This window comes from Mixophyes fleayi, chromosome 5 (genome assembly GCF_038048845.1).
Source record: "Mixophyes fleayi isolate aMixFle1 chromosome 5, aMixFle1.hap1, whole genome shotgun sequence".
NCBI classification, from domain to species: domain Eukaryota; kingdom Metazoa; phylum Chordata; class Amphibia; order Anura; family Limnodynastidae; genus Mixophyes; species Mixophyes fleayi.
Window position 1 is genome coordinate 31,732,235 of NC_134406.1, and position 14,057 is coordinate 31,746,291.

General features: G+C 41.0%; 1 protein-coding gene across 11 annotated transcripts in view; it reads left to right on the forward strand.

Annotated features, from left to right (window-relative positions):
• The window catches only part of KIAA1217 (KIAA1217 ortholog), a 547,404-nt gene that overhangs the window by 179,988 nt on the left and 353,359 nt on the right, over positions 1–14,057 (forward strand). For 3 of the 11 annotated variants that reach the window (XM_075211950.1, XM_075211952.1, XM_075211966.1), the window contains exon 1: positions 1,091–1,457. The exons of 1 other annotated variant lie outside the window; for it this stretch is intronic. In XM_075211950.1, coding sequence (XP_075068051.1) covers positions 1,247–1,457 — 211 coding nt within the window. In that variant the 5' untranslated portion in view covers positions 1,091–1,246. Of the gene's footprint in view, positions 1–1,087; positions 1,458–14,057 lie in introns of those variants that run through there. 7 more of the 11 variants (XM_075211951.1, XM_075211955.1, XM_075211962.1 and 4 more) reach the window with 5 other exon arrangements.

A 14,057-nucleotide genomic window follows, 5' to 3' on the forward strand; every position in this document is an offset into this window, starting at 1 on the left:
TTTAAAGTTGATCTAGGACATGTCCAACCCCAATTATAAATATGTCCTCACATTTTAAATTTACCTTCCCTCCAATGCAACATGGTTTTGCCCAGGTGCAAAGTTACTCCTTTTTTATGCTTTGCTCTCCTTAATGTCTCTGGCCCATAATCAGCAGGACAGGGAATAAATGCACAACAGAGTTGACTGGAAATGATTCTACCATCGAACGCTTTAAAAATGAGTGACTTAATGCTAACAGGCGGTTCCCCTTTCTTTAGTACATACGGTTCATACACAAAGTTCAAGCTTACAACCATCTCTATACTATATGTTCTTATATTGTCAGGAACCAAAAATAGTTTACTCTCTTTGTCTATTTTGTCAGTGTGATATGTAAAAATATAAAGGAGGTAAAGAATAGTGGGCTGGACTTTCACAACAATAGGGGAGCATGCAGTGAGCAACTTCTGGCTGTTTTATGAGTAACTACAGATGTATTGACCATCAAAAAAGTCTAGATAATTTAGTCCACACTCCTCTACAATGTGTCAAAATAACTTTTTCTTATGTGTTTAGTTCCTTATCTTCTCTTGGAGAACACACAAGCGTTTCCACTCTATTCATGTAACACAGATATTCATATAACTGTCTTTAAAGACAGTGGTTTTTCCCTAATTAAATATACAGTAATATAAATAATAGAAGGATTAAAGCACACACTAAACGTTATCAGCTGCGTACTGTACAACACCGTCTTTGTCTGTGCAGACACAGACATCAGAATAATAACTACATCAATAAAAAGCACATCTGGAATTTGCACCAAATTCTTTCCTGAGCAGAATGCACATCTGTATTGTGTTGCACGAGTTTACCTGAGTGGGTTGGGCATTGGCAAATTCTTGTTTCACTTTAACGATGGTCAGCTCTAGTCTGAGCATGCAGCAGATTTCTCCCACAGTCACACACACACACACACACTAGCAGCATCTGTTCTTCACTACCCCGGTGAGAATCCACCACTGCAGCGGAGCCATAAGTCTGATCTAAGGGCACATTTACATTCCACAGGTCTGATAAAGTGCCTGTCTGACTGGCCACTGCCTGTAGCTTCACACTGATTAAACTTGCATCTCAGCAGTTCTGTTCTAGAAGCACAAGGTGTAGCTGGAAATATTCCCTGCCTGCTGCCTCTTGCTGCAAAGTATGCCAAACTGAAGAGGACTTCGATTTTCTTCCTTTTTGACTCATTGTCCCACTGAGAATGTCCAAGCCATCCCGTTTGGCCAGGCCCCTGTCAGTCGCCTCCAAGCTGCCTGTGAGTAGGATTGAAGATTTCAACAGCAGATCAAGAAAAATCAGCTTAGGAGAGAAGATTCTGAGGGCTGGCAGTGAAGGGAGCCTGGTTAAGAAGCAGCAGCAGGTGCAAGCCGCACAGATACCCATCAAGCAGCGTGGACCGAGCATTTCAAAAGGTACCGCACTCTCCACTATTCATCATACAGTATGGTTGTCTTATAGTGTCAGCGTTCCCCGTTGCCGTGGTTTACGCCATGTGATTGTATTTTTATTTTCTTACTCTCCTGAACTTTTCTGTTTAATCCTTTTCATATACCACTCGTTACCAGGCTCAACAAACTAAGCTTGTTGTGGTTTCCCGGCCTACCATAAAATAGAGGGAAACCCCAGGCAGGGCAGCATTGCATAGTGCAGTAACCCATAGCAACCGTACACCTTATCCCATTCTTTTACTTGGTACTATAACATTCAAAGCTAATTGCTGATTGGTTAGTGTGGCTTAATAATGGACTGTACAGGTACAAACCGATGTTAGTATATGTTATATGTTTGTACCTATGTTAGTGAATGTCCCTTGGTGTCTTTTATTTAGTTTATTGTTTTATGCTTTTATTTATTTGCTTACAGGACTGCAGTTATTAAAACCATTAGTATCTGCAAAAGGGAAAGCTAGCAGTTTAATGAATGCTGTGCTGTATCCACACACTGTGTGCGGTAGAGAGAGAATCACAAATTGTGAAACAGTTACAGTGTCCAAGGCTAACTACTGTATCCGTTCAATGAAACAACGGGGGTTGTGAGAATCTCATGAATGAAGTAATCAAAGTAAAATATGAATAAAATATACCATACGATCAGGATATGTACAGGTTCTTGTACATTTCTAGGAAGTTTTTGAATGGATGGTAATGCTGCTTGGATAGAGAAGATTGCTGCAGGGGATTTTCCGTTTTAGTCCCTGTACAGCTTGATCCGGTCATGTGCTCGGCGTCCAGGGTACTTTCTGTTGCTGCTGGCGATGGAGTGAGTGTGGGTTGTACACAAGATGCATTAGGCTGTTTCTGTAAAGGGTGAATTTAGACGTTTGTCAGCTTGTTAAGATAATGATACCCTGTAGTATTGGCGAGTGTCAGGGACTTGTGCAATGTCTTCCTGTACAAGTTCTGTTAATTATTACATTTACAGCATTGGGAGTGACCTTAAAAACTAGTATTAGCTGTGTTTCTGTTGTAATAAATCGCTTGGTACATCATTTACAGACAAGAATATTTGACCATACGAGGTGGTGGTGAAGAAGGTGTGGAAGTGACCCCAAGTGACCTCTATGTACATTAACACTAGTATCTCAGGGGTTAAGTATTCTGCAGTCTGGAAAAAGATGTCTGAATTACACCTGGAGTATGACATAACCTGCTTCATGTGGCATAGGCAAACCGAGGCGGGGGGGGGTTCCTAGTTCCTGGAAACCCCCCTCCAAGCCTGGGGCACTGTATAATTGAGGTGGATGGATCCTGCCCCCACTTCACACGGTTCTGCTTGAAAAGAGAGAGCTGCGTGCACCTAACAGTAGTGTACACAGCATCGCCCATGTATATTATGGGGATAGGAAGAGTTGGAGAGCAGCCAAGCACTGTCTAATATTATAGCCACGTCCCCCATGCATGCTGGTCACGGCCACTGAACTGGTGGCGTGGTGTGGAAACCCCCCTCTACAAATCCTGCGTTTGCCCCTGATGTGGATATAACTAGCATGATCTGTTGCATTGCAAGAGATTTGCAACAATGTGTATAGGGGCCTGTCCATTTATTGGAAGGTCCAATAATTCTAACCTAATTCTACACAAATGATCACACTCTAAGCTGTCAATGGACCCTCTGTCAATGGTCGATACACATAGGGATTCAGTGTTAGTGCTCTATACAGATTGCCACAGCGCCTGATGTGTGCTCATTATGAAAGGATAACGCACCTCAGTGATGTCACTGGTTTCTAGTAAACCGATAGGCTGCAGTATCATGAATGTTGGTTCAATCAACAAAGTGGCTGCTTCCCATATATATCATCATTAAGAGTTACCGCTGTGATTGAAACTAACTGTATACAAAGCTAGATATTTGTTTCTGAAACCCTTACATTTATATTGTTTCATTTGTCAATGTGTCATTTACATCACCATTGTCCAAGCATTTTATGCAAATATTATTTATGCAAATCAGAGGTAAGGACACACTAGACTAACAGTGTAATAGAAAGTCAAAGGATGTAAGTAAATATGGGCTCTGTTGCAAAAGTTCAATATTTTGTGTTCTACACAAGTCAGTTCCACTATAATGCAGCAAAATCGGGACAACATCTGGTTACTTATACTGCTGCTACATAGATCTCAGTGTGGTTGTCATAGCAACCTTCAGTTTCTTCATAAGCGAGTCACTTTTTAAACTGCATTATATTTTGACTTATTTTGCCTTGTCTTTAATATCAGAGCAAGACTGAAAATCATTCAGACTTTGCTCACTGCACACTGCCATATGTTGCACAGTAAGCAGCAATATATACTACAGTAGCGGTTTTTAAAATCTTTTAAACTTATCTGTTTATGACACTTTTTATAACCCAGACAATCCATGTAAACCATTATAGTTATCATAGAATTACATTTCTTCTCATATCTCCCACTTTAAAAGACATCATCATGGTAACTTCCAGTAAACAAAATCTGAGTTTATAATGGTGGGGATTCATTTCTAAGACAGGTTCTGCCAGACATCACCTCAACGAGTGGCTGTGCATACTACAGGACTCAACATTAGAGGAATCTACAATCATTATTCAGAGACTTCAGGCCAGACACCGCTGTGGAGACTCTACACAGGACGTTCCGGTGGCACTTTGTAGGAACGTTCTTGTTAGACTACTGATCTGTACATTCAGGTGTTTCGTTAATGAGAACAGATGGACACACTTGGGAAACAACAGCTCTATTCAGTGTACATGGAAAGACATAACAGCAGCTACACATCCAAACATAGGAACGACAAGGAAACATGGCACTGTAACGTAATGAATGGCAGGTATCACATTAAATCACAGTGGCTACCAACCATGTTCTCTCCCTGTAATAATTCCACATTAGGTGCTGTGTAAAATTATCTTGCAACTCTAAAAGTGAGTTGATATATATCACTCATTTGCCACGTTTGTAGATATGAGCTGATAACTAAAACACATGTTGGGGGGGGCAGCGTGTGACCCTTCAAAAAGATGTTACGATCACTAGGCTATGACAGGCTGGTGACACTATAGCTGAATGACCCACAGCGTGGGAATCCCTTGTCATAATGTTCCTAGAGGAATCGGGTCACAATAAACAGACCCGTACTGGTGTGTTGATTGTGGGGTAATTAATAGTTAACTGCTCAAAATGTATTTTTTTGCTGGTGCACTGCTGGTCCCAGGAAGCACCGGAAGTCATAAACTACTTGGGTATGCTGGTACTTGTAGAACTACAAGTGCCAGCATACTCATGGCTGTGAGAGCATGCTGGCACTTGTTGAACTACAATTACCAACTTGCCCTGACTCATATGGCCAGATGGGACCTGTAGTGCACCAGGGAATAAATACATTAAAATAAAAGTCCTTTAATTAAAAAAGCCTCCCTGACACAGACCCTCTAATACCCATCTATTGCTCACCTAAGTGCATGGGGTGTCCCCTTCATTCTTGCAGCTTGCAATCCATTGGTATATATAAAAAAAAAAAAACAGACACTTGGGGGTATATTTACTAAACTGCGGGTTTGAAAAAGTAGAGATGTTGCCTATAGCAACCAATCAGATTCTATTTATTTATTTAGTACATTCTACAAAATAACAGCTAGAATCTGATTAGTTGCTATAGGGAACATCTCCACTTTTTCAAACCCGCAGTTTGGTAAATATACCCCATGGAGTACAGAGAACCGCTCCTTGCAGGTCTATGATGCGAATGACAGGCTCTGAGCTTGTCACACTCTGATTGGTCGGGGCATGGGAAAGCCCATAGTTGCTAACTGTTCCGGAATGTCCAGGAGACTGTAGAATTTCTAGGAGTTCTCACGGGTACTACCGGGAGAGTAGGGCATCTCCCACATGCTGCTCACTTCCCTGGTGCTGTGGACGGGGTTGGGGCTTAATGACGAGATTCTCAAAGCATCGCATCACCTGGCCCTGCCCCCACCATATTATGCCTAAACTTTCAGCATTGAGCAGGAATGGGGGCTTAATGATGCTATTTGCATGGCCGCGCCCCTTCACACTCGTCCCCATATTCTCTCCGCCCCTTGATAATGTTGGCAAGTATGGGAAAGCCGCTCTGTATTGATTAGTAGTCTTGAGACTCCATATGGGTCTCAGCACTAACTGCAATGTATAGCAAGTATCATCATGCTCATACGTGTGTGTTTACTCTCACAAATCAGCACATAGGAGGAGATAATGATATTTTTGTGCAAACCTTTCTTTAATGGACATTAAACTATTTTTGCCGTCAACTCTGCATCAGGACTATACAGTTTTACAAGAAGTTGTTTCCTTTTTGTTTAAGAACTGAGATCTGCATAGGAGCGAAGGATAGTAAAAGCTTTGCTGTATCTTTAACTGAGTTATTCTCTGGAGTGTTAATAGTTAACTATTTGGTACGCCCATCCGGTGTCATAGGGGAGGGGTATAGGGCTATAAGTTGGATGGGCGGAGTGTTGTTCAGTCTTGGCAGATCTGGATGTTGCCCACCCACCCTTCCTGTTTCGTTTGGTTCCTGGGAGACAAAGGAGTCGACTGGATGCTGTTACGATGGATATCAGCGTTGGAGGCCGGCATGTTTCTCAGCGAAGATGGATGGAGTATTGGCCGGAAAAGCAGTACAGTCAACGGCCAGTAGTTTGGGCGCACATTTACGGTATTGGGCATGGTGAACCCGCCTCTCTTCGAGTGAATCGGCTATTAGTTTCGGTTTCAGGTACCGCCCCTGTGGGTCGCCCTGTGGTTGCTTCCCTTATAGCCCAGAGGAGGGGCGGGTGCGGTAGAATTGGGACGTGGTGCCCCGTCCAGGTAGATATGTGCGCCCGGGGTTTGATTGGTTGGTCCCCCACTTGAACCCAGGAGTTTGGTTGTTCCCCAGTGAGTAGTCCTAAGGATATGCTAGGACAGTTGGGTTTTGCCTGGCACACGTCGGTCTGTCTGCTTTATTCACCTCCACCATAGTTAAATAAATCATTTATCTGTGCCCTATTCAAGTCTCGTGTCGTTACTGTAAGGTTATAGTTGAATAAGATGAAGAAGGTAAAAGAGGTTAAGGTATCAGACATAAGACTTTTATTAAGTTTACTTCTACTTAAACTATATAGGGTTTTCTCAGACATATGCCTATTCTTCTTTTATTCACAATGTAGGCAAATACAAGGCATCTACTGTTGTCAAACCGTAACATTCCATACAGATATACAATGAATAAGTCATGAGGTGCATCATGTTTATTCAAACCTTTGTAAGTTTAGCCTTTTGTGTGAAGGCCGCAATTTATATGTAATATAGTAAGAGCAATTTGCCCTGCAGTCAAAAAAAAAGGACTGCCAGTCTGTTCCTGCCAAAGACATACTGCTTCCCTTCACTTCTTGCATGTTATTACTCATGCAAGTTTTCAAAACTTGCCAGGCTGGGATTTTGTAACCTGAAACGGCTGCTTTTCAAGTTTACCCAGAGGCCTCGGAGGTTAACATTCCTGGCTCTGCGGCTCTGGAGAAGTTCTTAAAGAATTTTTTCAGCCTGAGTTGCCGTACGCCACACAACAAAGGTGATGACACACTATCTTATCAGAGTTGATGGATAAAGTGCTTCATTTGTATAGCAGGGTTTTAAGACTAAAGTATAAGTGAAGGAATAAATCTGTGTGTGTGACTCCTAAAGCCATTTATCTCTGCTGGAGGGTCCTCTGTGTACCAGCAAACATGCTTTGATCAAAACTTTAGAAGCGATATACATCAGAAAGACACTGTACTAGCGCATAAACAGCAACATAAAAAAGTAAGCTGAACAGAAGATAATAAAACCGTAGCTTGTTTAGAGGTATCATGACATTTTATTGTATTTGTCTCAGTAAGTCATGGCTCTTTCAAAGTTTGCAGTATGTGTAGGCATTTAATTATGCTGTAAGTTAAATGTCCATGTAATCTCAAGGGGGGGTCATCATCTTATGCCTGAGATGAGCCTTTTTTTACCACTTACACAAACCAACATAATAAACCATATGAAAGAAAACAATCAACCCTCAAGTGGACAGCGGCTACATGGTAAAGCTAACCCACGACCTACATAAAGCGAAGGCAGACATTTTGTTGACTGAAACAATATTCAGCTGTTCAGGCCCGGCGCTCCCATTCGGCAACGTTAGGCAGTTGCCTAGGGCGCCGGGCTCTGGTGGGCGCCACAGAAGTAAAATGCGTTATTGTACTTTAAAACTGCGGCGACCGCTGAGCATACCTTCCACGGCCGCCGCACAGCTTCAGATAGATCCACGGGGAGAGGGGAGGGGCTATGGATCACCACCGCCGCCCTCCCCTCCAACAGCTGATGGGGCGCTCCGTCTCCTCCCCTCCACTCACTGACTGTCGGGCGTGACATCATCATCATCACGGCCCGACAGTGTCAGTGAGGTATGGGACCCGGCAGAGAGGGGCAGCTTTATGGAGCCAACTTAAGGTAAGGAAAGACGGGGGGAGCAGATTTTAAATTGTGCCTAGGGCGCCGAGGACCCTAGCACCGGCCCTGCAGCCGTTCGATCTCTATCTCATGTTTTAGTGATGTCACTAGTTTCTAGCGAATTGACAGGCTGCATACTCATGGGTATTGGTTCAGCTCACAAAATGGCTGCCTCCTCTGTTTATAGGTGACATGGATATTTTTTACTTCCTGGTTTATTTTATTCTTATTTCTGCCATACTGTATTAAATATTGTTTTGTCTATCCTGAATTCTTGGACACCTCATTATTACATAGTGTATATTGAACTATATGTAATGTGCATGCTGCCATAAAATGGACTGTGTTAAATATTATAGTGCCCATATGGAGAAATGGATTGTGGCATACAGACCTAAAATAAAATGTACAAGTTGATTCCACACTCGCTTTAACAACAGGCCTACACCCGGTGTTTTTTTTCCTTACTGGAAAACTTTGTGCTTCATACTGAACATGTTAAGGAAAAATGTGTGCACAAAAAGGTAAAGTAAACCATAATAAGCACATATGTATGCCAGCTGAATAGAGCACATCCACTTTATTTCCATAGTTCCATATGTTTTTTTACTATTAGTCTCAGGGTGAAACAAGTAGTGTAACTTGTAGGTAAACGCTGGATTTCTACAGGGGGGCCAAATGGATGATTTGGGAAAAAATCCTAAAAACCGAACTTGTACTACCTAGATAATCTTTTTCATTCATACCGGTGAACTCTTTCAAGTTTATTTAATACTCTACTTCTCCGTCTAAAGAAATATGACAGCAGTCTCGGAGAGGGGGGGCATTAGCTCGTTACAATGGCACCTGTCATGGGACAGCTAGTGAAAAGTCAGTTATTGAAGTTGATGTGTTGAAAGCATGAAAAATGCGCAAGCGTATAGATCTGAGCGACTTTGAAAAGGGACAAATTGTGATGGTTAGATGACTGGGTCAGAGCATCTCCAAAACGACAGGTCTTGTGGGGTGCTCCCGGTAAGCAGTGGATAGTAGCTACCAAAAGTGGTCCAAGGAAGGATAACTGGTGAACCGGTGACAGGGTCATAGGGACCTAAGGCTCATTGATAATGGGGAACAAAGGGTAACCGGTCTGGTCCAGAGCTACTGTAGCACTAATTGCTGAAAAAGTTATTGCTGGTCATGCTAGAAAGGTGTCAGAACACACAATGCATTGCAGCTTGCTGTGTATGGGGCTGAGTAGCCACAGAACAGTCCAATGCTGACCTACAATGGGCACATGAGCGTTAGAACTGGACCATGGAGCAATGGAAGAAGGTGGCATGAATCACATTTTCTTGTACATCATGTGGACAGCCGGATGTATGTGCGTCATTTACCTGGGGAAGAGATGGCACAATTATGCACTATGGGAAGAAGTCAAGCAAGCTTAGGCAGTGTGATGCTTTGGGCAATGTTCTGCTGACATTTATGTGGACGATACTTTAATACACGTACCAGATCAAGTACACCCCTTCATGGCAACGATATTCTCAGATGACAGTGACCTCTTTCAGCAGGATAATGCTCCCTGCCACACTGCAAATATTGTTCAGGAATGGTTTAAGGAACATGACAAAGAGTTTTAAAGTGTTGACTTAGCCTACAAATTCCCCAGATCTCAACCTGATCGAGCATCTGTGGGATGTGCTGGAAATCAAGTCCGAGCCATGGAGGCCCCACCTCACAACTTACAGGACTCAAAGGATCTGCTGCTAATGTCTTGATTCCAAATACCACAGGACACCTTCAGAGGTCTTGTGGAGTCCATGTCTCGACGGGACAGAGCTGTTTTGGCAGCAGGAGGGGTACCTACACATGGTTTTAATGTTGTGGCTGTTCAGTGTATATACTGTATGATATATATATATATATATATATATATATATATATATATATATATATATATATATATATATATATATATACAAAATTAGGAAAAGGATACTTATCGTCCATATTTTGTAACTTTTTCTATACAGCTGGTGCATATATGTGTGTGTATGTGCATATATATATGTATATATTAGTGAAAGACAAAACCCTGCTCTTGCTCCAGATATGTTTCTATACAGCAATACAATTTGTTGTGTTGTATTGTATTTGAGTATACAGTGACCATATTCTTTGATTAGATTTCTGTGTTAAGTAAATCCACATTGCTTCATTCCAGCTCTGTCTATTTTACCTCGAGAGTCAGTTATACCAAAAACGGAAGTTTTATAGACATCAGTCAGGTGCCTTTCATGTTCCGTCACTTGGCTACAACTTTAAGAGCGTGTATCTGCTTGTAAGTCATTTTTTCCCCTAAACCCGTACAGGAATGCTTTACAGGTTAAAGTGGAGTTTTTTATTTTTGCTAGGCTAGTTTTTTTTTCATCTGTAATGAGGTCCAAATGATATGTGATTAATTTGATTAAAGACAGCTGAAGGAGAGGGGGCTGTGGTATACTGAATTTATGACATTAAAATTAAAAGCAGACTTTGGTGATTGAATTGTAAGGATGAGTGATACATTGTATAGAGCACAGCAGAGGCAAGACGATCTGCCTGTATGCTGTGGAGTATTCAAATACACTGCAAAACAACTAGTTGTATTTCCTAAATTAAAAGACCTGTTATCCATACTTGCCAACTCTCCTGGAATGTCCGGGAGACTCCCGCATTTCGAGAGAGTCTCCCAGACTCCCGGGAGAGTGTGGCAATCTCCCGCATCTGCCCACTTCCTAGTGAAGTGGGCATAATTAGGTCCAAAACGCCGCAATTCACCTGGAATCGCTGCGTTTGGCCCCGTCCCCTGCTGTAAAATGACGCGTTTGCGTCATTACGTCACGGAGGCGGGTCCAAAACGACGCATATCTTGGAGCCCCGCCCCCCATCACGCCCACCTTCCCCGGCAGGCTCCCGGAAGCCAACTTTGGAAAGTTGGCAAGTATGCTGTTATCTGCAGGTTTGTGAATTGTCAGGTGCAAAACGGTTATATATCTGTGCTCAGGTTTCACATAGGTGTTAATAGGTCACAGGAGCTGCTTTAGTCTAGAGATATCCATTTTAAATAGATCAATATTAAAATTTTTGGTGACTAAATGATACAGTCATCACCGCATATGAATAATTAAAGCAGTAATCCCATATAGATTAATTGTATTCTTTTCTTTAAATGTGAAATGAAGTACCTTTTAAGTATCCATCTGATCGTAATAGATGTTTCTCATCTATTCTCCTACAAATCATTATCTCTTTTTCAAAAGCTTGGCAAACAAAAATCGCTGACAGACACAGGGGTGTTCCAATTCCTCTCTGCTCACCATATCATGTGCCATGTTACTGTGGTCACCATGGTATCCAGAATCTCATTAACAGCTGCTTGAAAAAAAACAAAAAAACAAATGAAATGGTAAATGCCAACATTCTTCTTATAACCTGCCACAGTGATTTATGTTAAGAAAAAAATATTTTTTCATGGGTTGATGTTAACAAATAACCAGGTATATGTCTAACAGTTGAGTATTGTGTTTAGAGAAGATGTATCAAAATAGCATTTATTGAAAATTCAGTCTTAATGAGAATGATACATTTAAAACTGATAATCTATAGATAAAAGTGAGTTAAACCGTACTGAGCAATGTCCCAATATCTCTGTTTATACAGTTACATGTTAGACTGGCAATCTTTCTATAGCCCATTGATACTAGTAAATCCTCTTGTCTGTAGATAATCCTCTTGAAAACGTCAGGCATAAGGGGGAGCAGGTGTCATTGATTGGATTAGATCACTATGTATGCTCTTTATAATCAAAGAATAAAGCATTTATTGCAGGATTGAGATGGCGATAACAGAACAGCTATTCCTGTGCCTCCACTTGTAAAACTGGCACCCCTATGCAAAGGCTTAGAGGTTCATTAGCGAAGGAATGCCCCAGAGGGCATGTTATGCCCATAATGGAATGTGGGTATAACAAGCTTCAAAACACACCTTCCTATGGCGCACTGTATGAAAATATAAGATTAATTATATATATATATATATATATATATATATATATATATATATATATAATAATAAAAAATGTGCTCGGCGATTCTCATTGCTATACAGGGGTAATGTGAACTCCTCAATAAACAACAATAGAAGAAAGTAAGAAAGAAGTACAGCGCTGGGAGAAGCACTGGCTCTATCACACATTAAAATTAATAATTTCAATGTTATTATTTCACAATCTTATATACTTAAAAAATAGAATAATCCATACGTTAGACTGGCTTCATATACAAATACAATTGAATAAAATACATCTTCAATATTTGCCATCAATCTTTGTCAAGTCCAACATATGGACTGAGGATCATCATCATCACCATTTATTTATATAGCGCCACTAATTCCGCCGCGCTATACAGAGAACTCACTCACATCAGTCCTGGCCCCATTGGAGCTTACAGTCTAAATTCCCTAACACACACACACACAGACAGAGAGAGAGACTAAGGTCAATTTTGATAGCAGCCAATTGACCTACCAGTATGTTTTTGGAGTGTGGGAGGAAACCGGAGCACCCGGAGGAATCCCACTCCACACAGATAAGGCCATGGTCAGGAATTGAACTCATGACCCCAGCGCCGTGAGGCAGAAGTGCTAACCACTTAGCCACCGTGCTCCCCAAATATACCTATGTTATGTGAAATTTATGTATTGGTAGATTACCAGCAAAAGATATATGTGAGATTGTAATTTGTCTGTCAGTACATAGCATTAATTATCCTATTTTTTAAGTGTATAAGATTGTACAATACTAGCATTTTAATTATTAATTTCCTCATCTTTGGTGGTGTTGATGTGTGATAGAACTGGTGTCTTCTCTCAGCGCTGTACTTTCTGCGTTTTGATACCCATACATAGAATGCTGAATGGAGTGAATAATTGATAAATAGGGAGTTAATTTTGGGAAATGAGGAAAGTGAGTAAATGAAGAACCAAGCAATAAAACAACAATGACTAAAGGGAAAAAATGTTTGCTTGCCACAATAAATGTGCCACATATCATTATACTGAATGGGTTTAGTACACTAATACAAAAGATGACAACCCTGCACATTCCCAGGATTCCATTTATCTCTGGATCACCTCATGCATCCATCCAATCACTAAGTGACTCAGTGACATCACTCGTTGCTGTTTATTTGATAGGCTGCCTTCAGAAAATGGCGGTCCCCACTGTGTCATTGAAAGGTTCACTTCAATAAGGTTATAAGATGCTTAGGACTTTATACCAGAAATGCACTAAATATACTTTATTCAGTTTATTTTAAGTGTCTGGAAACTAACAGAAACTACATTAGAATTTCATGGAAGTTATAAAAAGTGGCACAATAAATTTCCCATGTACTGTATTCTAAAAATAATTAATCCCAACTCTCTTTTATTTTATGCGAAGATTTTCTAAACCATGAAACTGAAACCATTGATCGAGTCATTTTATTGATGTGCGGAATTGTATTTTACCAAGAACAGAAGTAAATATCGCCAAGTGCCTGGGTGCTGATTTACGTGTGTTAATATATAATAGCAGACAATATCTACAGCTGTTTATCTGATGAATACTAAACAAGACTGCCAGTCTTCCCCCGGGGCCACATAAAGTGAGCTGATGTTGACAAAAGTCATAAAGAGAATAATAGATGTTCCTTCCCTTCTAATATGAAATTTATTGAAGGAGCCTCTAATGTCAGAGTAAAATAATAGTCGGTCGAGAAACTGTGAAATTGAAAGACTGCTGGAAAATATTTGCTCCATTACATTTTACCTTAATAACCTCCGTTCTGCAGAGTGGTGAAGTGCATATGAAATAGGACTGTACTGTTTACAGTACTTTGCTGCTTGCATTAGATAAACCAGCCATGTGCATTCTCTATAGGCAATGATTAAACTGCAGCGGACCAGAACCTATGGAGAATAAAACTCAACAATTCATTTACACAGACTGATTGCTAAAACAGTTACTTCCTC